The following is a 24,620-nucleotide window of genomic DNA, read 5'->3' on the forward strand; positions in this document are numbered from 1 at the left end:
GGTTTTTTTCCATTTGCATTCTGGGTAAAAATCTATCTACAAACGCGAATATGTGGTCGGCAGTAATCCAATCCAATGCCCCCCCCCCGGTCAACAAAACTTTTCTAAGGTTTCTTTCTCAAAAAACTAAGACCGGCCCCCGACCAGAAAAGGGAACAGTCATGTGGCCCTCGCAGGAAAAAGTTTGGGGACCCCTGCCCTTAAAGGACAGTGAAGCCGGAAGCTGGATGTTATATCCCAGCATGTGATGGAAGTTATTTGCCCTGTGATTTAGTTGTACATCACACAGCATCAGTAAATAGACAATAGTTACTTACCCAGCTGTTCTCTTAATGGGATTTCTTTATTCCACTGTCTGATAACTCAGCTGGAAGAAACACATACTGTATTCCTCCTTCCTCTTGACCTCCATCTAACTTCATCATCTCTCCCAACTTCCATCTATCCTTCCTAAGTTGAACTGAATGCTATTTTTAAGCATTCTTGCTCTATCTGTCTGGCTGCATCTATCTACACCCTTCTAACCATGTTGTCTTCTCTTTCCTTCTGCTTTTGCTCTTCTTTCATCTCTTTTCTCTAATCTCTCCAGGCTGCTCTGCAGGTAAGTGGTGTTTCTTTTCCTTTTTCCCCTCATTTCTACTTCCATGCAACATCTGCATGAACATAGTTTAGTGTTGGGTCTCTGGAAGGTCAGAATTGATTTCTGCAGGTCTCACTGTTTAGAAAGACTTCACTGATGAAGATGTTTGATTGGCAATGTGGATAATAGGTTTGAGTTAAGTTGCCATGCATGCTTCTGTGCTTTGTGCTGTTGATGCTTTTATGAGTTTGCTGAGTTTATTGAATAAGTTAATGCTGTTTTGACACTTCAAACATCACATGACTTCACATGGTGTATTCATCCTCAGGCAGGTTTGGTCCTTCACAGTTCCTATTCAGTCTTTAAAAGAAATGCTTTTCTTCACATTTATTTTCGGTTGTCGCACATGTTTTCTTCCAAATTGGTTCAAGCAAAGCATTCAGTTAATTAAATTATTTACTCCTGACGTAGTCCCTCATCTTGTGAAAACAAGGCTAAGCAACTAACGCTTTTGCCTGCTAACCTTGGTGTAAAATTATTTCACTCCACTTCATTCTGGATACACAATGTCTTGAGAAAGTATTTCCCTCGATTTTTGTCACATTCCCTTAATACCTCAAGCCACATAATGTTTTATCAAGATTTTATGTCATATACCAGCACAAAGCAACACATAAATGCGATGTAGTGGATATGATGTATGGGTTTCAACATATTTTACAACTAAGAAGCTGAGAAATTTGGTTATCAGTTATAAATTAAGTGCCTTTCTAAGTTTTCTCATTAATAAACAGAGAATCCAGGCATTCTTGTTAGAAAACGCTGGAAAACAAACAAAATCAGTGAAGATCAAGGAACACAGCAGACATGTCAGGGAGAATGATGTAAAGCAGGATTTGGTGATGTAACAATATTCCAGGCTTTGGATTTGTGTACAGACATGTTCAGTTTATCTTCTCGTAATAGAAACAGTCACACACAACTGCATTATATTTGACTATATGTGGAAACATTCAAGGGGTGTGAATACTTTTGCAAGCTCAAACTTAAAGTTTCTGCTTGTGTTTGGAAATATTTTGCCAGAAAGTTTGAGTTAAATATATAAGACCAATTAAAGGAACTTCTTCTTCTATTAAAAACCATCCACATCATCACTCAGTCGTTTATCACGTTACTTCCCCATTATGCAAGAAGGAACCTAGAAGGTTTATTTTTGTGCACAATAAAAAGATGGCATCATGATTCTGCTATTGAAATCCTTATGGGAGTTTAAATGGGTCCTGAGGTTGTGTTTAGAATGCCAATTCTGTGCTTGTGTGCATTGTTCAGCAGAAACACTGATGTCAGACCATGACACAGCTTTAAGAAACACAGTCACGTGCTGCTGGACCGTTCTATCTCTGTCTTACCTAACAAAAAATAAGTAGAGACCAATGGTTTAAAATGGCTGCAGACATTTTTTATGTGACAATAAATTCCTGTGACTTAAACACTTAATAATAAGCTTTTAGAAGAGGAAGCTGAGCGTACTACTATCAAAGTGAGGTCATGTTTTATTCTCTAAGTCCTCTGTAAAACCAACCCCAACACACACACACACACACACAAACGGGTGACCTTTTGCTTGGATCCTGAGTCCTCTGGAGGAGGAGCAGCTGCTCTAGTTGGATAGACGCAGCGTCAGGAGAGGCAGGGAGGTGACGGTTTGTAGACACGATGATCCACGAGGCTTCAAGTGACTTCAGTCACTGAGATGCCACACAGACTGAGGAGCTGACCAGTTGTCAGCCATACGGGGAAACTCATACAAGTTAGCAAGGAGAAACTGAGAAAAATGAAGATTTTCAGCCGTTTTCACTATGTGTGGTATCTGGTGAGTGCATGTCGAGCATGTAACGGTGTCACTCTGCCAATGTCCACTCGAGTAGGGTTTGGTTTTATTTTTTATTTTTTGCTTCAAGTTTTCTCTCGTTTGGACCACCTCTTCTCCCTTTCTTGGAAATACAACTTTTCTTTTCTCTGTGTGGTTCTCTTGCTGTTTGTGTGAAATTTTAGGAGGCGACAGAGCTTGACTTTTTACCAGACCATCGCAGCTTTTGTGCCTGGAGGTCGACCTCTGTACGTAGTCGATGCATTGACTGCCATCTGGTGTCTGTGTTGTAACCCCACCTGCCTAAGCCCATCATCCCCTCATCAGCACATGCCTGGAAACTGCATTGCAGTGTTCGTGTAGATGTTTGCATCTTTGTCCGTTCCCTCACTTTTACAGCTCGACACACGCATCAGTGTTGCTCTCCTCATGTCAGCATGTCAGTATTGTTGTCAGTGTCTGCTATAGGGAGTTTTGATTGCTGGTTTGATGTGAGGGTTGTTGTCCATTTCCACATTCGGTTTTTAAATGACAGGACCAGGAAACCACAGCTTTGAAGCGCTTCAGTATAATCTCTTTTTTTGTGCTGTAGCTGTATATTGTGACACTACAGTAAGCTCCCAAAATAAGACAAAAACTTTATTAACCCCACAGGAAATCTTTGGTATCACAAATCTTAACCCTTAAGTTAAAATGAAATCTTTTTCAACATAAAGCAGCGCACAATTGTGAATTGGAAGGAAAGGGATTTTCAAGGTGTTTTCCTATATATACCTACATATAAAATACAATGTGATAAAAGCACTTTCTCTCACCCTGAACCTGCTAACCAATGAAACACAGTAGTGATAGTATCATGTAGTGGAAATTAGAGACGTTCTGCAGAAAGAAAGGAGTGAAAGTTTCAATCTCCAGACATGTACCAAAAGGTGCTTTTACGAAGTATTGACTTGGAGGGTGGGGCTGAATACAAATGGATGCTAGACTTTTCAGAATTTTTGGAGGGGAAAAAAAAGATTAGATTAGCATGCAACATTTTCCTTTTACTTGACAAATAAAATCCCATTAAAACACCTAAAGGTTTTCTCCTTCAATGTTACAAAATGTTAAATAGGTATGGATATTTTTGCAAGGCACTCTGGTTCCCAAAACTGATTTTGTCATCTTATTGATGTCCAGGAAGTAAGCAGGAAGTGGTGGCCATTGTCACAACCTGTTGTATTTCTTAGCTCACTTCCAGTCGACAAACACAGTCATCGGCACTGAAATGTTTACAGACTCCTGCAGGTTTATGTTTGCTTTGTTTATGACTGTGTGATGTTTTGGTTTCAGCCCAAGGCTTGTGGAAGGTGGACTTGTATTGTTGAAATTATAGTTTTATAGCTATTTTACAACATTAACAATACTTGACAGAAAATCCCCAAATAGAGAAACCATTTAGTTCCTCTAAGTTAAAATTCAGTAAACTAATGCCATTTTGAATATATCAGCTCACTTACGATTTACAAAACCACTGTTCTAACCCAGGAGATTTAGAAACCTCCTGGTTTCTAAACCGCCAAAGTTTCAACAGATCTGAAGACTTCAAGCTGTAATTGCTTATGGAGACGCTGATGCTTGCTGTAAATTGACTCTTCAAGGACACACACACTATCACACACTCTTGTGTAGTTGTACAGGGTGGTGCCTAATGTCACCTGAAGCTGGGGAGAGTGTGGCAGCACCTCAGGTAGTTAACGCAGAGCAGTCTCATAACGACACATGAGACTGAGTTACAGCAGACATGGAGGATATTCAGACAGACTCTGTGATGCCTCGCTCTTCACTATGCAAACTACAAGCAATATGGAAAACAGCAGCTTCATAGTCTCACTGATTTCAGATTTTCTGAGCTGCTCTGATTTTGACCAATCGAACATATTATTTCCTCAAAGGCCAGTTGTGGTAGAACGCATTAATGAAACTACCTATCAAACTGTTAATACATTCTAGCTTTTTCTGTATTCGGAGTACATCTTAAAATTAAATAGTATTAAACATTTTTCACGTTAATGTACTCTGGCATAGTAAAAATAAAAACTGATTTGATTTGACTGATAAAATCATAAACCTGGCAAACGATACAACCATAACCTCGACGTTCTCTGGAGTCTAGAGGGCTACGTAAACAGTTAAGGCAGCTCGGCCTTGATAGACGAAGTAGTTTGGAATCCAGCAGGAAATGTAGGAATTACAGGATCAGCCACATTTATGCATTCATGCAATTGCTTTTTACTTTTATTTGATTTATATTAAACTGGGAAAAAAGTGAGAAGTATTTGACCTGCTGACCTCCAGTCATAGACAATTGAGGGAAAATTGGTGATTTCCAGTCTTTGGTCGATTGCTGTTTTTTATTCATAGATTTTCCTTCAAACATATATATTTTTTTCTATTGAACATATGAATTGAACCCCTGATTTGAATTATTCAGCCTTGCCATATATTTATGTCACAGTTTATTTTATTAGTAGGTTGGTTAGAAGCATTTATGTATTTTCTTTTTGCTTGTTACGCTTTATGTATCATTTGAGGCAAATAAATGATAAATGTGTGTTTCTTTATTTCAACACACATGCAGTGGTTATAATTTAAAATGGCCACTGTAAGTCAGGCCTGCTGTCTCACGCTTGCCTGATTTTTTTATTTTTTTTATTTTTTTTTTTAATATATATTCAGTTCAGGCTGAGCAACAGCTACCCTCTGAAAGACCACTTAGCTCTTCTCAGTAATGCTCCAAATTGGTTTTATACCACTGTAGAAAATAAGCATCATTGAAGGTTTCATCCTGTCTGATTATTGTTCTGTTACGTTTTTTGTTTATACGTCCATGTTTCCTTTTTTTTCATGTGGTTTCCAGGATTTCTCAAATGACGACACGAAACTGGAGTATAATGTGGACGCAGATAATGGCATTGCAATGGAGGGTTATCTATTTAAGAGGGCCAGTAACGCTTTCAAGACTTGGAACAGGTAATGACACACTTGAACTGGTGGCTTAGAAGTAATCTGTACCAGATATAACTTTATTAATTTTAAGACTGAAACATTTGTGAGTAGCTAAACATATAAGAAGTTTTTTTTGCTTCAAAGTAGTATGTATTGTTAATATTTTATGAGGAATTAGGAGGTAATGACATATAGATTCAAGTAAATGTGTCCTAACTGGGTCAAAAGAAACGGGGCACGTTAACTTTTTTTGGTACAGAAATCTCTTCATCCCCTCTGATCCTGCAGCAGTGATTGTAGGGCTCTTTGCTGCTCAGATGGCAATAAAGCTAAAAAATTAGCACAAAAACAATCTGACTTCAGCCCAGTGAGCATGTTTGTCAGGCAGAAATTAAAGTTTCCAGAAAAGTGATGGTTAAAAGAAGCTACTTCAAAGCATCTTGAGTAAAGAAACACAATGATTTCCAGCTTTATTAATCCTAAAACTTACATTTCCAAAGGATTTGCTTTCAAGTATAGAAAATAATCCTGATATGCTTTGAAAACATGTTCAAAAAGTGCATTTTTCATCAGAGTTTGTGCACAGTTTCGCCATAAAACTACAGTAACTCCATAATTCACATTCCTTAACTGTCATTCTTCTCTTCCTTGAAATCTCAACTAATTTAACAAACTGATAATTGTCTGGTGATGTATTACTGCTTTTAAACTCTAAATGTATTAATAAATTTTGTGTCTTGTTTTTGAGAATAAAAAAAGTTATCTATTTAGTCATCAGTTTCTCTGGACTTCCCTGTGAGATATTTTCGCAGCATTTCTGCTCATTGCATGCGACCGATTTTCCCCTTAACCATGTGCTCTCCTTTCAGACGTTGGTTCTCCATCCAAAACAATCAGCTAGTTTACCAGAAGAAATTTAAGGTATGTCAACTGACTCCCCACACCAACCACACAGAAAAAATGTTTCTGTTTTGGGTTTTTTTTTGTGTGAGTATTTTTAGTTTACTGCTGTAAAGCAAATCTTTGAAACAGCTGTACTGTGTGGAGTAAAGCACTCCTGCACCTCAGGATGGGTTTCTGTTTTGGTTATAATTCTGAACAGTATTTGTATTTATGATTCAGTAGAAAATAAACACATCTATTTTTCACCCTTGTTATGAATGTTAAGAATTCTTATTTGTTACTAATTCAAAATTATAGGTGGTTTGATAAAATCTACCACCCTCGAATTTAAATTAAATGGATTGTGAAAGCAAAGTGACAGTACATTGTCTATAAGAGTAATATTAAAACTTTTTAAATGGTGTTCACATTGCAAATACCAATTGTGTGTTATAAAACGATTTCAAGAAACAAGGTGCGTAACTACGTGTGTGTTTTGGGTTAATGCTCGTTTTGGGGTACTTAATTTTGTTTTTCTGCCGCCCCACAGGACAACCCGACAGTAGTGGTGGAAGACCTGAGGCTATGTACAGTCAAGCACTGCGAGGACATCGAGCGGCGCTTCTGCTTTGAAGTAGTTTCACCCACAAAGTAAGTCAGAATCCCATGAACATTTCTAGCAGTCTAAGAAATACCAAAGTATAACAGAAATGCATGTAGAAATGAAGAGTTTGGGGTTGGAGGAGCAGCAAATCTATCATTTAAGACACACAAACAGATTTTCTCACAGCTGCCATTTGATGCTTGTGTTCCCCTGTGAAGGAGCTGCATGATGCAGGCCGACTCAGAGAAGCTGCGGCAGGCTTGGATCAAAGCCGTCCAGAACAGTATCGCCACCGCCTTCCGCGACAAGGGAGACAGCGGCGAGGTAAAGAAAAAAACAAAACAAAAAAAAACCATGAGAGCATAAATCTATTAAAGTATAAAAAATGATGTGAGAAAGATTCAGATGTTAAGTCTTTTAACAGCACAACTGAATAGGATTTAATTTTAGAAATGTGTGTGAGAGGAGAGATGTGGACTTCTGGCGCAGTTTTCAGCTGTTTATTTATTTAAGTCTTGAGTTTAACTTACTGTCTATCCTGAACACTGACCGGTTTCCTCATGCAATCCCATGGCAGAAGCTGGACAGGAAGTCATCCACGTCCACAGGGAGTCTGGACTCCGGAGGGGAACCCAAGGAAAGGTCGCTGAAAGGAGAGAGCGCTCTGCAGAAGGTCCTGGCCATTCCTGGCAACGCCTGCTGCTGTGACTGTGGCCAGCCGGACCCGCGCTGGGCCAGCATCAACCTGGGCATCACTCTCTGCATTCAGTGCTCTGGAATCCACAGGTAGAGTCACAGACGCTTTCCACACACCGATAAATGCTCTCAAAATGCGACAGGTTTTTCTACATTAAAAAAAACCAGCAAAACCAATAAACCAAGTGAACATTTTGGGTGAATTGTATTTTTCTTTTATAGATCTTACATAACGCAGGTCATGTAGAGTTCACATCAGCTCTGTGAAAACAAAAAATAATTAAAACTTGTTTGCTTTTGTAAGTTTGGGGAAATATTTCCTGTTATGGTGTGAAAAGCTTTGGGATTTGTGAAATGTAAACCTCCGATTACATAAACCCTCAATCTATGTGGGATGTTGTCACAACATTTAATTACCTTGCATAGCAATGTTAATTAAAGCTTAATAAGAAAGTGACGAGGTTCGTTCCCACAATCTTCATTATAAGAAAATAATCTAATGGCATCTCTTTGTTTTTGACTCTTGCACACAGGATATATTCATAGAATAAACTTCACTACACAAAGATGAAAAGAGTGAATAGAAAAGAAATCTTGCTTTCTAACTTCACAGTGCAGGAAAGAGAATCAAATATCCTCTGTAGCTTAATTCACTTGTGTTGCTGTAATATGTAGTGATCTTTTTCTTTACTTTTTTGTTTTCCCCGTACAGGAGCCTGGGAGTGCATTTCTCCAAGGTTCGGTCTTTAACTTTGGACTCATGGGAGCCAGAACTGCTGAAGGTAATCCGGCTTCATTGTTGAGATTCATATAATGTCAAGTCTTGACCCTGCTGCAAACCGTGTTTTATTCTGATTTATGCCAAGTTCAGTAATTATTGTTGTTTTTTTTGTTTGTTTTTTATGAATTTCAACAGTTGATGTGTGAACTGGGAAACAGAGTGATCAACCAGATATATGAAGCTCGACGAGAAGAACTAGGAGCCAGAAAACCACAGCCAGGAGACCCCAGGTACAAAACTGCTAATGTTGTTATTACATTTTAGGCAATGAAATGTTTATTTTCTTATTTAAAAAAGGAATGTAATTATTTGGGGAAGGGGTTGCATCTTTTAATGTATATTTAATGTTGTACATTGGTAAAAGACAATATCTTACCAAGTATTTTTGGTCTAGTTTCAGTAACTTTGAATAAGCCCAAGCTAACTTACAAGGGACACTTCAGCAAGATATAGTAAATACTTATAATATTTTAAATCAATGATTTCTTAATACTGATGAAAAAGTACTAGTTATAAGAGAAACAATCTACCAGTGAAGCAGTCAGACTTTTTCATCAGCATTAAGAAATTACTGACTTACAACAAGCTCTTATATCTGGTTGAAAAGTTACTTTTAAGTTAGTTTTGTCTTATTTCAAATGCACTAAGATATTTGCACTATAAACTAGAACAAAAATACTTGGTAAGGTTATGTGTTTTTGCAGTGCATAAGTGGCTAAATAAAAAAAATCAAAATCTGCAGAATGTGGCTGTTATTTTATCTGATTGCCAGAATAATTGATGACTTAACTAAAATAATTAGTTGCATCCCTAATCTGCTGTTACTTTTTCTTTTACTGAACACCATAATGTGCCCTGGAAAAGTATTCATAGCTCTTGACCTCCTTTGGCTGCATTAATCAGCCCAACATGTCTGTGTGATTTGCCGGCAGACACGAGGTGGAGGCTTACATCAAAGCCAAATACGTGGATCGACGTTTCGTCCGCCGGCCGTCGGATGAGGAGCTTCGTAACAAGGTTGTTTCTCTGAGCAAAGAGGAGAAGAGGCTGAGCAGCAGCTCGGACCACCTGCCGCCTAAAGCCCCTCCGCCCACTCCCAAACTTCGGCCAGGCTCTCATGCGTCTGGACAGTCAGGTCGGTGCCTAATAAAAACACCATGTGGCTCTGTAACCCAACTTTCAGAATAAGAAAAAAAAAAACATTTTAATGTCACCATGACTGCGATCTCACTACGTTTAGAAGTTTTGAGAGCATTTCAGGTTTGCCTGGCTGTAAAATGTTACTGGATCTGGATGTGGGGGGTTTTCTCATCCAGACTGTTGACTTGACAGCTGTGTGGTGTTTGTAGCCCACCCATCGGCGTACCGTACGTTCTTTGTGAGCAGCATATGTCTGCAGCCTCTTTGCTTCGCATTGCTTTTTGCAGTCTGTCTCTTCCAGTGTTAGCCCAGCCTGTAGTCTAACCATCTGTTCCCCTACCTTGCTTTCTTCTTTCTCTCCTCTCTCATTCCTTTTACTTTTACTCCCTTCATTCCTCCTCTGGCTGTTCTGTGCTTCTGGACTAATCCCCCTTGTATTTCTGACCTCAAAACTCTCCAACCCCACCCCGCCACCTTAACTGCACTTCCCATCATCCCTTGCGTAGCTGCTGCCTGCGGCAAAGAGGCCCGCCGCGACTCTCTCTTCTGTCCTGATGAGCTTGACTCGCTCTTCTCCTACTTTGACACGTCCTCCAAGCTCAGGAGCAGTAAGTAATTAAAGCTGAATATTTGGCTTGCTTTCCGTCCCCCCCTCTGCTGTTCGTTTTGAATTTTACAGTTTTGGGAGTAGCGGCCCTTTATCCTTTCTTCTCTTCCTTTCTCATCCAGACTCATGCTGTCCTGTAAGCTTTGCAGAACATGACATGTTACTGTGTTTATAGAGGAGGAGGGCAGTATTTCTCTCACTCAAACTGGTATTTGCACTTATATCTGTGTCATTGTTTTGGTTTTTTCTTTCTTCCTTTTTTATGTTTTGTTTTTAGGAACCGGGATCTTAAGGTGATGGAGTCTGTCATCCAGGGCTCTGTGTTGTTTACCGTCATTTAGTTGTTGCCAATAAGAAATATTAGGTGTGCCTTCCTAATCAGTCTGCAGAAACCTCAATAAAGTTCATAAAAACATAAAAAAAAAAAAAAACTTTCATTCAGGAACATCTGGAGTCTCATTTTGATTATCTCAAATCAAAACTCATCAGCTGGAAGGTGTTCCTTTTATTTCACGCTCTTTGGCAACAACAGCTTCATGTCAACCACATGTAGTGAATCAGATTGTTGTTTCACAGTGAAAAGTGCAGACAGCGGCATTCAGAACAGCGCCGATGGGAGCAGGGAGATGCTGGCCACCACTCCGTCCAGTAACAGCCTGGCAGATGCAGGTGAGAGGCCCCAACCCTGACGAGTTGCTTTTTGAGATCCTTTTTGCCTACTTCATGCTGCCAAACAGGTTCTATTTAATGCTTTATTCACATCAGGCAAATGCTACCCAAGAGTGATTTTTTTTTTTTGTTTGTTTGTTTTTGCGACGATTTTTTTCACTACCAAAGCAATCAGATTTGTTTCACTTCCACATGTGGTGCTGACTCGTGTCCGTTTGTTTTCAAAGTGTCTGCAGTCATGTTGCATTTCATCTGACTTTTTGCACCAAAAGGCATCGCTATCACTTGTCCTCTCTTTTTTCTTAGCTTCCCGTTAATGAACCTGACAACACTGTCGCCTCTCGTTTCTCCACAAATTTAAAATTGATCCATAAACAGCAGTATACAATACGTATTACTTCCATAAGTTGAAGGCTATGTGACGTCAATGTTGTTCTGCACATACGAATCACTTTGTAGTAGCAATCTCGCTGCAGTTGCATTGAATTAGAAGAATAACGGCCATGCAACAAAATAAATAAATAAATCGGTCAAAAATCTGAATTGAGCATCTAGATCTGCTGTGTGAAATTATTTCTTGATTTGACAGTAACCAGGTTTTTTTTTTTTTTTTTTGTCGCTATTTAAATTGTGCCCATTCCTTTTTCACATTAGGTCAAGAAGATTTCAGTAACTTTGCTCTATATTAAATGAAACCATTGTTCAACAAGTTATATTTGCATGCAGGTCACCAGTTTGTTTGGCCTGAATCGTTAAGGTTTGACTAAAAAGGAGCATAAAATAAATGTAAGAGTATAAATATGACACAGATCTTTCCCCCTAATTCCCAGAAGCTGCAGAGGCTCCCCCCGTGCCCGCCACGCTCCCGACCGCGTCGCCCTGTAAGGAGGTGGTTTTCTTCGAGCCGAAGGAGTACAGCCCGGGTCTGCAGCTCTACTGGGCGTCCTTCAGCCGCAGCCTGCCGGACATGGCCGAGGCTCTGGCCCACGGCGCCGAGGTCAACTGGGTCAACACCGAAGAGGACAAGAGGACGCCACTCATCATGGCAGTGCATGGGGTCAGTGTGGATTTAAGAAGTCCTGTCAGGTTTATTATAGATTTATTCATTGGTTAATTTGTTATAAATGCAATGAATCCAACAAAGAACTTACTCAAATGTGTAGTACAGTTAAAATAAAAGCCCATCATGATATCTTCTCCAGGGCTCGCTGGTCACCTGTGAGTTTCTGCTCCAAAACGCAGCGAATGTGAACCAGCTGGACGCTCAGGGCCGAGGGCCGCTGCACCACGCCACCATGCTGGGACACACGGGGTTCGAACACACAGCCACGCCGATCTGCCTCTAACGTGTCTAAAAACAGAGCATCTCACCAACTTCTCTGTTACAGCCAAGTCTGTTTGTTCTTGAAAAGAGGAGCAAATCAAAACGCCGCCGACATTGACGAGAAGACGCCGCTGAGCATAGCAGTGGAAGCGGCAAACGCAGATATTGTCACGTTGTGAGTTTTATTCCTTATTGCTCAGAATTTCTATATATGATTAGAGGTATGAATACTTTTGTACAGAGCTGTAAAGAGATTGCAGTGTTACTAAAATCTTGCTAAATCTTTCACAGGTGCAATTTCTGTTCTGATTTGCGTTTCCAACTTGTTGCGTTTCTTCGTCAGATTGCGGTTGGCCAAGATGAACGAGGAGATGCGGGAGGCGGAGGGGCCATACAACCCATCAGGTCAATATAACTCCAACAGCCCCACCGAGATGCAGTACAGGAAGTGCATGCAAGAGTTCATTAGCCTGCAGCTGGACGATGAGTCTGATTAGAGGTGTAAAAGCTCGGGCTTCAGAGTTGGGCTCAGTTAAAGCAGCAAAACCGAGAAAACAGAGTCTCTGAGCTTTGCCACATTTTCTTGAAGGAACTCTGAAAGGAGATCTGTGACTAGAGTTAGCTTAGCCCAACTCTGTTAGCTGAGCTCCTGCTGGGAGCTGAGCCGGCCTCTGCACCATTTCTCATCAGGTGTTAGACAGGAGAAACGTGACGCAATAAAGCCATCAAATCTGAACTCTAAGTCAGAGTTTTGCTTCCAAAAGCGAGTGACTTTTCCTTTCTGTGACTGTTATCATGTGGGATAGCACAAAATGTATCTGTTTTTGTCAAAGGTTTCCTCTGTGTTGGAGGAGCCTCTCTTAACTTACAGCCACTGTCCAGAAATGAAAGTATTTATTGCTACAATGCAAAGTAGCTGCCTGCTGAACTCAGTGACTTCATCACAAGATCTGGCAATAATCAAGACGTTTGAATGAAGCTCAGTGTTCGTACGGTAGCATAGTGTGTGTCTGTAAGCTATAAACATCCGTTTTTAGAAATTATGCACATTCCAGTTATTGGCTATATGCAACTACTGTACCTTCTTTCTTGTGACTGTCTGGTTTTAAGGTCTTTATTACGTTCAGGGCTTGTTTACTTGTTTTTCTGGTCTAAATATATGATCCGTCTTGCTGTTTCTACATGCCTGGATAAAAAAGAAATCTATTTTAGAACATTTTTGTTTTATAAAGTACCTTTAGCAAGCATGTGAGAGCTATTTTCACTGTACATGTTGTAAATAATTCATGTGTATAGTTTGTGATTAACAGAATACGTTTAGGAGTGACTGTAGCTGCAGAGTGCCATGAGGATGTTGTATTTACATCCTTGGGTACTTTTATTTTTATTTGATTGAAAGGTACTTATGAAGAGTCAGTGTCCTTGCTTGTTGCTTATGCTCACAGGAAATCTAAAATTGTAAGACAATCGTCTGGAATGTTAGCGGATTTCTCTTCAGATTTACTAAAACCTGTTTAGGGATGATGCGTCGTCAAGTGCAATAGCCTAGAAAAAGATGGATATGTAACTGTGTGAAGCTTTTTTTTTAAAAAAAAAAAATCATCTTCTAGTCCTGGCTTCTCTGTGTGAGAGTCATGTGGGAGCTTTAAAATTGCAACTCGTATCAAAAATCTTCAGAAAGACTGTGGAATGAGCTCGGTTTGGTTTTGCTAATTGAAATATACCCCAGTTTCATCTCGTATGTTTTCTTCATGCTGCATGAAATCATCCAAGGGGTCCTGAAGCACTTTGAATTAATGGGAAGGGAAAGAGCGCCCCCTGCTGTACAACACGAGACGTTTAGAAAGAAAAATGTCAGCGAAAGAGCAAAGTACTTCATCACTGATTATGTGTTTTTTTTATGATAACATGTGAAGATGCTGCTTGTGATAACCACTGGAGGGCGCACTGAAGAGATTTTTGTACCCTGATTATTTTCATTTTCTTTATCATATTTGGAACTGATTGGCAAAACAATAATATACATACAGTGCTTTGAAAAAGTATTCTTTTCTTTTCTCTCTTTACGTTTCTGTTACAATAGCAGACCTTTATATTCGATTTTTATGTAACAGACCAATGCAAAGTAGCGCATAATTGTGAAGTGGAGCGGGGGGGGGATTATATGTATATATTTGCAGAAAAAAAATGAGAAATGGTCAAAATAATGAAAAAGATGCAGTGCTTTCAGACCTCATGCAAAGAAAACGAGTTCATACATTTATAAGTAACAATACTAATGTTTTAACTCTAGAAGAGTTCAGAAATCAATATTTGGTGGAATAACCACGAGGTTTTCAATGGGAGTCAGTGCAGTGGGCTCTTTTTTTTCCAGAGGTGTAAAAATATATAAATTAAAAGTGTGGGGTGCATTTGTCTTCATCTCTCCTGAGTCAAAACAGCTTTTTCTGAAATTACAGCTTTCAAGTCTTCTGGGTTGTGTCTCTACCAGCTTTGCACATTTAATGAATAAAATTGCAGCCTCAAAGAGAATGCGCAGAAGCACAGCAGTGAACTTTAATTAAGTCTCATCAAAGATTTTAAATCAACTATATCCTTAGCTTCAGTTTATCTCTTGCTCTACTGTGTTTTTGGTCTGTATAAAATATCCCAACAAAATGCACTGAAGTTTGTCGTTAGGACTTTCAAAGGGTGTGAATACTTTAGCAAAGTATTTTGTTAAAGTTTTTAACTTGTGTTGTAAGAATATGCAGGAGGTAAATTAGCAGCAGAATAAGCATGTTGTGCCACCAATGGGTTTTGTTTTTGACTTATAGTTATTGATTCTGAGAAGACTGATGGATAATTAGGTGGAAGGTCCGTGAGGAAGATCCAGCCTCATTGATCCTCCATGTTTTTATGGAGCTGAGTTCATCTTTGTTTGAGGTTTAATGAGATGGGACAAAAAGCAGCAGAGTGGTTCTGAATCTCAGAAATGGCATGGAAGTTAAAAACTCACAAAGTTCTACAGCAATAGTTTTGGGGAAAAAAAAAAAAAAAAAAAAACCTAAAACGAAGATTTATTTTGTCATCAACTCAGATTGAGAACCACTTTCCTGACGTAAGCAGTTCTTCTTCTCATCTTGTTCTCTGTTTTTGTATTTTGCTTTTCATTTCTCGCTCTCCACCCCAGAGTTTGTGCCTTCCTTCTGTTCTCTCTGTTTCTTTGGGGTACTGAGGCCAACACAACTGTATTTTTGTACATAAACTCCTGCACTTTAATCACAATACAGTTGTTGAGGAAAAACAAATGTCTGTGGGCTCCTTTATTTCCTCCTGAGCGGAGCGCTGCTGGCTCTTCCTGTTCTCCTTCTCTCCTCTGTGTTGTTCTGTTTTGTTTTCTCGAGCCGCGCCGACTCTCTGTCAGGTAGGGACGACTTTTTCTTCCTCTGTTCTGATGGAAACTTTCACTGCATGAGCTTCTCAACTCTGACCTGTCCTGCTGCTGACCTGGAGCTCGTTCCCCACACTGTCTGGAAAAGTTTGGAATTTGATCCAGGAATTTCCTGGTCGGGATGAATGTTTACAAATATTTGCATCTTCTGACTTTTTTCCTTGACTCTGTGTGTAAAAGTTGTGTCCAGCTGTTTATTCTAATCCATCCCTATTAGTAGATGCATCCCTTTATTTATCCTTCCATCCGGCTCATTAATTCAATTGTCTGTCCATCCATACGTTTGTCAGTCATCCATCTATTTGTTCATTCATCCATCTCTCCTTCCATTGGAATATTTTTTTACAAATTCTTTTTTGTTTTACTTTAAAACTGGACAAAAAAGAAAAACAAATCGACGCTTTGCAAGTCTGAGTCTGAAAGACCATGTCTAAACCCTGAATGTGGTAAATGTATTTCCTCATTACTTTAGTCAGAATTTTAATTCTCTCTTTGCTTCACTTTGCGGCAGCAGCAGAACTAGAAAGATGTAGTTTGCCAGCCTGACGGATTTTAGTAACGAAAAAAATAAATGAATCTCTGCAGCCGATTGTGGAAAATAACCCGGCGCTGAACATGAAAAAACAGCTGCAGGTCTTTTATTTTCCTACTGCGTTTGTTTATGTTTGTTCCACTTGTTTTTCTTTTCTTTACAGGGGACGAAACCTACCAGGACATCTTCCAGGACTTCACCCACATGGCCTCAAACGACCCGGACAAGCTGAACCGCTACCAGCAGTACGACCCTCAGAGACCCTGACGCTGCGGCGCTACCGCAGCCCAGGTCAGACTTTCACCACTTCAAAAAAAAAAAAAAAAAACCTAGAGGCCTGGAGTGACGTCGGCTTTCCTTGCAGGATCATTCGGAAAGAATCTCATGTCACTTCTAGTTTTTGTAAGAGTCTGGAAGCAGTTTGGTCAACTGAATGGAGAAAAAAAAAACCCCTCATTCATTCGTTTGCTTTTCAGTTTGACCTTCCTGCTGCCAGCCAATGGTACAGTGGTAAAGCTGTTTGAAAGGATCTCAGATGAAAACTGAACTCTGAATGTAGAGCAGTCATCGTTCTTTGACCAAGTTTAACTTCTCCCATCCGGATGTGCGAAACATATGTAGAGAAGTTATGGGGGGGAAAAAAGCCTTTATTGTTTTTCATGAAAGGTTTGGCCTGTACATGCTTTTACTTTATTTGCACAAGTCTCTTCATGTACTGGAAGCAAGCCTGTTAATATTTCATTTGTGATTTTAAAACATTGATTTAAGTAGTAGTAGTAGTAGTTTTAATGTTTTTGTGCCTGCAGATTGCATCATTGGAACATTTGGGGGTTGGGGGGGGGAACATTTTATCTTAGACTCTTGAACTAAATGTTGTGGCAAGAAAACATCAGCCAAACATGTTAACTGACAAGTTTTCTTCCACATCAATAACACACCATAAAAAAAGACAAAGCTACTTTCAGTACTGAAAAGGTGCCACACTTAAAAGTTTTGAGTCATCAAATTTAATAATCAGGTGAGTAAATGCAGAATATGGTTTATATAGAGGGTAAATCTACTCAAATCAACTTATCCTCCCCAGAGCCAATATCTGGCAGAAAATGGAATATTTTCCCAGATGTTTTGGGATCCTTAAGCTGTTTTTTTTTGTTTGTTTTTTTTGCGCTAATATGAGTCGGGTCTTTGAGTTCTTTTTCCCCCAGTCTCTTTCTTCCTGTTGAATCGTGAACTTTGACCCTAACCAGGGCACTGGAGGCCTGCTCTTGCTGCTCTTTGAGTGGCTTCTCTTCTCCATGTTTTCTCCTGTTTTGAATAATGACTTTACTGGAATTCACTAGAATAAAGATAATAAATAAAAAATAAATAACGTTTTTTTTTTGTTTTTTTTAAAGCCTTAAAATGACTTTTTAACCCTTTCTGGATTGACTGACATCATGACTGCTTTTGTTTTCTTAAACGCATTTTGATCAGGGCATGATGAGTTGTTCTGCTTCGTGTTGTCAGACAGGTCCTTGTGTCAACAAGTGAGGCATCTTTTCAACAAGGGGGGGTAATTGTGAATTCACATGAGGCCAGCTTTACTTAGCTTCTCTTTGTCTTGAATTAATGTTCACTTAATGATCTGAAACATTTCAGTGTGACGAACAAAACAAGAAAAACTGAAAACCCATAGAGGGGAAAATCCTTTTTTCACTGCAGTGCAGCTGTTTACCTCAGTGGTGTCCGAAGTCGGTCCTCGACGGCCGCGACCCGCATGTTTTACCTGGTTCAACACACCTGAATAAAATGACGGCTCATTAGCAGAAACAGGAGGAGGAGGTGATTGGACCATTTGCATCAGCTGCGTTAGAGCAGAGACGTCTAAAACGGGCGGGACACCGTCTGTCCAGGACAGGACGCCGCCTGTCCAGGACAGGACGCCGCCTGTCCAGGACAGGACGCCGCCTGTCCAGGACAGGACGCCGCCTGTCCCCCAAGTGAAGCTTGTTTTCTACGCCACAACATTTAGCTACAGAGTTGTTGCTCCTCTTCTTGCTCTTCTGCTGCTCGTCTTGCAGAAGAAAACGGAGATCAGCCCAACAATCATAGTAAAAATGTCCGTTTTGATAAATTCACAGACGTTAATGCATTGGTAACGTATGCATCCAGCCGAGTCGGAGCTGGTGCATACGGGCAGACAGCAGAGGGAACTGATCATGAATGAGTTTTCATGTTTAATGACTGCATTTCTTTTTCAGTTGAGGAAAAGAAGCTTAAAGTTGAAAGTGTTTTTGTTGAATAAAACTCAATTCAAAGTTTGTATCTAGTATTTCTGAATAAGTTCCCAAATGGAGAAATTCAGTTTTAAAGTTCAGATGGTGATTTCAGCATTTTGTGCTGAAATCAGGTTAAATATGATACAGCTCTGTTTTATACTGTAAGTTCTCTCTCTCCTTTTTTGATATTTTGTGTAGATTTTTCTGATCAAAGGACAAATCTGTCCAAAGCAACATGGGATACAGTTTTTGTACATTTTGTACAGATGATTTCAAATTCTCAAGACTGAAGTATGGAGTTAGAGGTACTTGAATGATTTAAATAAGCTTTTATATATGCTGTTTGTATCCTTTGATAAGCATAGCCTGTTTTTATATGTGCCGTCTGTTCACCTGTATACATGTACTGTATAATACACCTTTAATGATATCTGCAAGGTCTTAAATACACAGAAACAAATGATTCACCTCTGATTGTTGGGTCTCTTTTTGGTTTGAATGGGCAGGAATGCATGGATGCTTTTTGCTGATTAAAAAAGTTATTTTTGTTTTTATTTGCTCAGGTTCTTTTTAGTTCGCCTCTGCAATAAACTGCATTCTGAAATTTGTCCAGCAGGGGGAGAACTGCTTCCACTCCCCCTTCACACTGTGAATACAACCTGGAAATCAAAACTCCATCCATCCCTCTTTATTTTTTACCTTTTTGTCATCTGCATAAAAAAAAAAAGATGTTGAATGGCAAAAAAAAAAAAAAAAGACTATGGAGTATGAAAGCTAATTTATGCTATGGAAATAACATAAAATCTCAAGAAGTCATAATTTTGACTTTCAGAGTCATTTAGACATTAAAAAGTCACTATTTCTCTAAGGAGGCATGCTCCTTTGGAAGCCCATTTCTCATAATCATGACTTTATAGGTCATATTTATGACTTAGAAAGTCAAAATTATGACTGAACCTTAAAATTTATGTCTTTATATCTCATAATTCTGAAATTAAAGGTCAAAATTTTGACTTCCTGTTGGACTTTTTTCTTTCATGGGAAAAATGAGCTTGCATGGTTGAGATGTATGGAATTATGGACAATTTAAAATGTTTTTTTTTTTTTTTTTACAGCATTTAATGTGATTCATCTGTTTCGTTACGACTGGAACAGTTAGCCGGCTAACATAAAGTAGACTCCACTCTTATTACTCCACTAATGTATTTTCTTTTACAAGGTTATAAAGATTAATAATCCCTCCTTTGATTAATTGCCCCGATAACTTCCTGCTTCTGTTTTTTACCGTCTCTGCGGATTAACCACATCTGCCTCATGACCCTAATGACCTAAACTAGCAGCGGGGTCGTCCCGCCTCAGTGTCCACGTGGACAAAAACCGACCCGGTGCCCATTAATACGTGGCACGGGCTCCTTCCTGCTTTAATAATCACATGGTGTTTATTTCTGCAGCTGTTTAAACAAAGCCCACCACAAACTACTGAGTCTGCCAACAAATCTGTTTAGTCTGCTGCTAGCTAATGTTCCTCACAACAAATGCCACAATAAAAGTTCGCCTCAAACACAAAGTGCAGTTTGGTCGCTGCTGCTTGTTCGCCATCTTATTTTATTGGCCGGTCCGCTCTTGAGACTCGCCTTTTGTTCCCAGGAGCGTCGAAGGCTTCAGTTCAGACGCCGCATTCTCACCTGGAAGTCATCCTGCAAACATGTTGCCTTAACTACATTTGAGCCCGACTGAGAGAGAAACTGATTTCTGGATAAATGGCACAACACGAGGAACTGGAACAGAGATGTTGCAAAAGCATTTTGCAGCTGAAGGGTAAACTTGAAACATACCCCGATGCTCGTTTTCCTCTAAACGGTTAAGTCGTCGACCTGCTTCCCTCCTGTCCCGTCCTGCCTGCCTGCAGCTCGTTTCTCCTCGCCCTCTGCTCTGAATCTTCTCCTTCCAGGAAGTCTGCGGTCTGCTCGCCTGTGGAGAAACGAAGGAGATGTTTCCCCCCATAAAAACACCACGTGAACAAATGCTCAGAGGGCCAAGCTCCCATTAATCCTGCTGCGACTGCCAAGGGCCCAAACTGTGCAGCGCGGTCATGTTAACAAGTCGCTGCGTCCAGCGATAACTGAGGGCTTATTTTCTTTAAACAAAGGGAGTGCGCAGGTGTTTGTGGGATTAGATCATTTCACCAACTTTACATCCAAAAACCAGGAATGTCTTGAGTTAAGCGCCGTGTTTTTGGGTTGCCTAATGTCAACATGCCGACATGTTAATGCTGCTCAGATGGAGCCGCAGGTTCAGTCTCTGCTTTCTTCACTTCAGTTCTCCCGTCCAGGACTTTTCCACCTTCTGCAGTTTAACTCGGTAAGTTACCAAAAGTACAAACTTGTACATCTTTAAGTCTATAAGGATTTAATAAAAATAAACTCGTGTAGTGCAAAAGTCTAGAGTCATCGCTCGTGCTTTATAAGGTGCAAAAATGCCTGATAGAGGAGTTTTATTTTATTCAAAAGAGGAGAAAAGCAGAGGGGGAAAAAAAAGTAATTTTGTTAGACTGGCTTCTCCTGACAGAGTTTTAGAAATGTCCCTGTAGGCCTTTTAGACCAAAAGACGTGAACAGGTGTTTATCTGTTCTTGAATTTCTTTAGCTCAGGAGATAATTGGTAACATTTTGAGATTTTTCAACTTTCCTCTCAAGTTGTTGATTCCACATTGTGAAATACCTCTTGCAGCTCTTTAAGTGAGGCTAATTATTAAGAAATCTTCCTTCATTTGCTGCTTTAATATGGGAGAAGTGAATCTTGCTGCAGATGGTTCACATTTTCCACAATCATCCTCTGGTTTTTAAAAATGCTGAGGAATAAACCAGCAGGCTCAAGATTGCGTCCCAACGCATGAAGGATTACAGTTTGACAGAAACGGCGGACCGCCGAGAGTCACCTCAAAGCTCTCGGCCTCCACGGTGTTAGGGAGGAGCCGTCATCCTGTCAGAAACGCTGCAGAACATTTGTGCTGTTGTGGTCTTTTGACTCCTCAGCCCTGAGCTGTGGTGTTTACACCGCCGGCGCTCGCACCGAACAGAGCAACTCGGGTTTCATATTCTGCAGCGGCCTTGTGCCGACAATCCAAACAGTCCTGCCCGTTTTCTCCCAAGTGCTGATGATGAATGGACGGCGGCATGAATAGGCTCAGTGTTAACAGCACATGTTGGTGGAGCAACTTGCTGCACCATGCGCTGCCTTCACCTCCACCCTCCACTCCACTCGTGCAGTTTATGTCTCTGCTGCACGTTTCCCAGAATGAACACGCCTTATTTCCCCCCCAACAGGAGCTTCCCTGGAGAGCAGTCAGATGTTTCCAGAAGGTTTCTCCACCCGAAGGGGAAAAATGGGCCTTTTGCTGCTGCTGCTGTTCCCCCAGCAGGTCTGCCCTCCAGCTGTTGGACACCAGAGTCCTGCAGTCTGGGAAAGACTGGAGGCTCGCTCCAATATTTTCCAGGTCTGAAAAAGTTTGGAGGAAAAAAATTTGAGTATGAAAAGAAGTGTCCTTGCTTCTTCTTTTGTGTCTTTCCTTACCCCTGTTCTTCCTTCCTCGTGTCCTTCCTTCCCTGTGCCCTCATTTTCTTCCCTGCTTCCTCTTCATTCCTTCTTTCTTATTTTCCTTCCCTGCCTTCCTCCCTAATTGTTGCCAATAGCTCTATATTTTACTGAAAAATACATCTTTACATGAAAAATATGCAAAAATGTGAAGGAGTCTGAAGGTCTGAACTCTCACTCTGCTGGTGGGTCATATGTTATGTTCCCTCAAAGCAGCTGTGAACAAGTGGAAGAATAAATTTCACTCCAAGCTTTGTAAACAGCTACTGGAAAAAGACAAGCTTGTCTTTTTTTTCTTTTCTCTGTTGACCTCCCAAAGTCAACAATAATTCATATTCTCTCTGAATCAAACGCTAATGTTCTGTAACGATATACAAAAGCTCTGTTTTTTTTTTGTATTTCAGTGTCTGTACATAATGGATTCAACAAGGTCACACTCAAAATGAAGTTTAATTTAACAAAAGCACTCATTCAGAATGTTATAGAACCAAAAATATCTAAAACTCTGCAGGCGTCACTTGCCTCAATAAAAAAAAAAAATATTTGTGATTCAACAGAAAGGATAGAGATTAATTTTTAAACCACTGCTTTCCAAAACAAACACAGAAGCCCATCCTAAAACTTTCCATCTTAATCTTAAGACTTGTGCTAACGCATTTAGCAAAAGCTAATGCTATTGTGCGCTAACCTAAATTCAAATTGTCCTAGAAAAACCAAAAACCTTGAGCACCAATTTAATTTTGACATAATTTACATGTTCTATCGCTCTTTAGATATTGTAGGTGATTTATGTTCATATCTTGTTCTCTACTGTCATTTTTTTAGTTCTTGTAAGTTTCTTGGTTGAAATAAAGTTATGGGGGAGAACGTGACGAGAGGAAATGGAATAAACAGTCTTTATCCTCTTCAAAATAAGAGCATGACCATAATCGACCCAAATAATTGAAGAGTTCTTAATAGCCGATAACCAAAACTTTAACCCAGATGACAAACTTTACTCAACTAAAAGTTTACAAAACAGCCAAGTAAATTGGCACTAACTTGGGGGGGGATTATAAGCGCGCTTAAACGTTTTTGAAGTTAGCAAAGGTGCTAAATGCAAAATTAGCAACTACTTTTTGCTCCTCCAGCCAGCTTGTTTTCCATATTTTTTCCCCCTTAATTAACGCTCAGTTTCTGCTCATATTTGTCTGAAAATTAAACGTCTTCAATGATCTGAAACACCTGTGACAAAATAAAACTTTAAGAGTTTACATCAAATGGGATTTTAATACAAGACGTTTCCGTTGTTAAGCAGATTCCAGAGTGGTGACTTTCATCTCCACTGTAGCAGTCTTTTGTCTACATGGTAAATGCTGGGAGGAATCCAATCTCACAGTTTCCACGCTGGAGGAGCCCACAAGTCAGCCCGACTTCACACGGCTCTCCTCCCCCAGCTGAATGAGGAATTCAAGAAGCTTCAAGAAACCAATTAATCAGCGAGGACCTGCTCAGGGATCAAACACAGAGTTCACGCTCGTCCTGCACAGCTGCTGCAGCTGACGGCTGCCAGAGACGACAGCCAAGCGTTGTATAACTCTTTAAAATGTTTTGACATCGGCCGCCTCTCCCGAGTTCAGGCGTGCCAAGTGAAGATGTGCGCAGCGAGCTGTGGTCACACTGGGACAGGGAGCTTCCCAGTGGCTCCCAGAGCAGCACACAACCTGCGATACAATGACATAAACTGTTTCCTGTCACACTTCCTCACACGGTGCCTTGCAAAGGCATTAAACTCCTTTTTCACGTGGTCATCTAGTGGCAAGAGCCCAAAGGAGCCTGTTTTTAACATGTTTTAAATTGTTCTGATCATGCATTTTGAGTAGACCTTCATAGACATTTAGATGATTGATTATTCTTCAGATGATGTTCTTGAAACAGTGCAAAATATGGACTTATTTTTTTTCTTTTACCCTGAAGTGTGACAGCAAACAGTGGCTCTAGCGGGTGTTGAATCAGGATGGTTGATGTGATGGCCCAGAGAAACCGGGACTGGCAGGACATCAGGTGCTGACTGGAAACATCTGGGCTCCATCTTCCTGCTCTGTTTAAAACTTCTGACATGTAGAGTCGCTCTCACTCCTCCAACGAAGGCATGCCACTCTTCCAACTTGTGGCATGCACTTTATTTAAAAAAAAAAGAATATCGAAAATCCTTTCCTTCCATTTCACAGCTTTGTGTTTGTCTCTCACATAAAATGCTGATAAAGCACATGCAATTTTGTGGCTGAAGCGAGGAAAATATTCAGTCTTATAGAAACTTTTAAGTAGGTACTAAAAATACCTCACTTGGATTGTGAGGAGCGCTGAATCCATTGAATGCTATTGTCTGCCTTTTGAGCTTATTTATCTTATTGATCGTCAAGTTAATAAACAGTTTAGATTTTAAGTTTTTGCTCCTGAATTAAGGAAGTTTTCAGGACAGCTTCTGGGTTTCTGTAGGTTCCACCAACTCGAATTTAAGACTTTTTAAAACCATTATGAATTAAATGTAAGGCTTGCATCAGGAAAATGACGCCCTTTATACGCTAGTAGTGCCACGGTTTTTTTTTTTTTTTTTTTTTTCCCAAAAATTTTTTAGGCATCAAAGGGCCGGCAAAAAAAAGGGGGGAAAGGGAAAAAAAAAA

General features: G+C 40.0%; 1 protein-coding gene and 1 long non-coding RNA gene across 7 annotated transcripts in view; both read left to right on the forward strand.

Annotated features, from left to right (window-relative positions):
- Positions 1-17,480, forward strand: part of LOC106953331 (arf-GAP with coiled-coil, ANK repeat and PH domain-containing protein 2) — a 59,506-nt gene extending 42,026 nt beyond the window's left edge. For 2 of the 5 annotated variants that reach the window (XM_015042058.1, XM_015042381.1), the window contains 17 exons: positions 590-601; positions 2,636-2,698; positions 5,350-5,462; positions 6,308-6,359; positions 6,871-6,971; positions 7,143-7,248; positions 7,502-7,710; positions 8,333-8,402; positions 8,537-8,631; positions 9,334-9,536; positions 10,048-10,149; positions 10,725-10,817; positions 11,648-11,874; positions 12,020-12,129; positions 12,206-12,316; positions 12,485-12,546; positions 16,270-17,480. In XM_015042058.1, coding sequence (XP_014897544.1) covers positions 590-601; positions 2,636-2,698; positions 5,350-5,462; positions 6,308-6,359; positions 6,871-6,971; positions 7,143-7,248; positions 7,502-7,710; positions 8,333-8,402; positions 8,537-8,631; positions 9,334-9,536; positions 10,048-10,149; positions 10,725-10,817; positions 11,648-11,874; positions 12,020-12,129; positions 12,206-12,316; positions 12,485-12,546; positions 16,270-16,373 — 1,833 coding nt within the window. In that variant the 3' untranslated portion in view covers positions 16,374-17,480. The remainder of the gene's footprint in view (positions 1-589; positions 602-2,635; positions 2,699-5,349; positions 5,463-6,307; positions 6,360-6,870; positions 6,972-7,142; positions 7,249-7,501; positions 7,711-8,332; positions 8,403-8,536; positions 8,632-9,333; positions 9,537-10,047; positions 10,150-10,724; positions 10,818-11,647; positions 11,875-12,019; positions 12,130-12,205; positions 12,317-12,484; positions 12,547-16,269) is intronic. The other 3 variants (XM_015042132.1, XM_015042298.1, XM_015042216.1) reach the window with 3 other exon arrangements.
- Positions 17,481-19,080: 1,600 nt separating this feature from the next.
- Positions 19,081-24,206, forward strand: LOC106953585 (uncharacterized). 2 transcript variants are annotated; one of them, XR_001426239.1, is made up of 3 exons: positions 19,081-20,725; positions 21,690-21,859; positions 23,336-24,206. It is a non-coding gene; the product is annotated as an uncharacterized LOC106953585 (long non-coding RNA). The 2 variants fall into 2 exon arrangements; XR_001426229.1 differs by lacking the exon at positions 23,336-24,206 and having other exon boundaries at positions 19,085-20,725; positions 21,690-22,235.
- Positions 24,207-24,620: the final 414 nt, after the last annotated feature.

Source organism: Poecilia latipinna, unplaced genomic scaffold (genome assembly GCF_001443285.1).
Source record: "Poecilia latipinna isolate Pla-1442-1.1 unplaced genomic scaffold, P_latipinna-1.0 Scaffold2, whole genome shotgun sequence".
Lineage (NCBI taxonomy): Eukaryota > Metazoa > Chordata > Actinopteri > Cyprinodontiformes > Poeciliidae > Poecilia > Poecilia latipinna.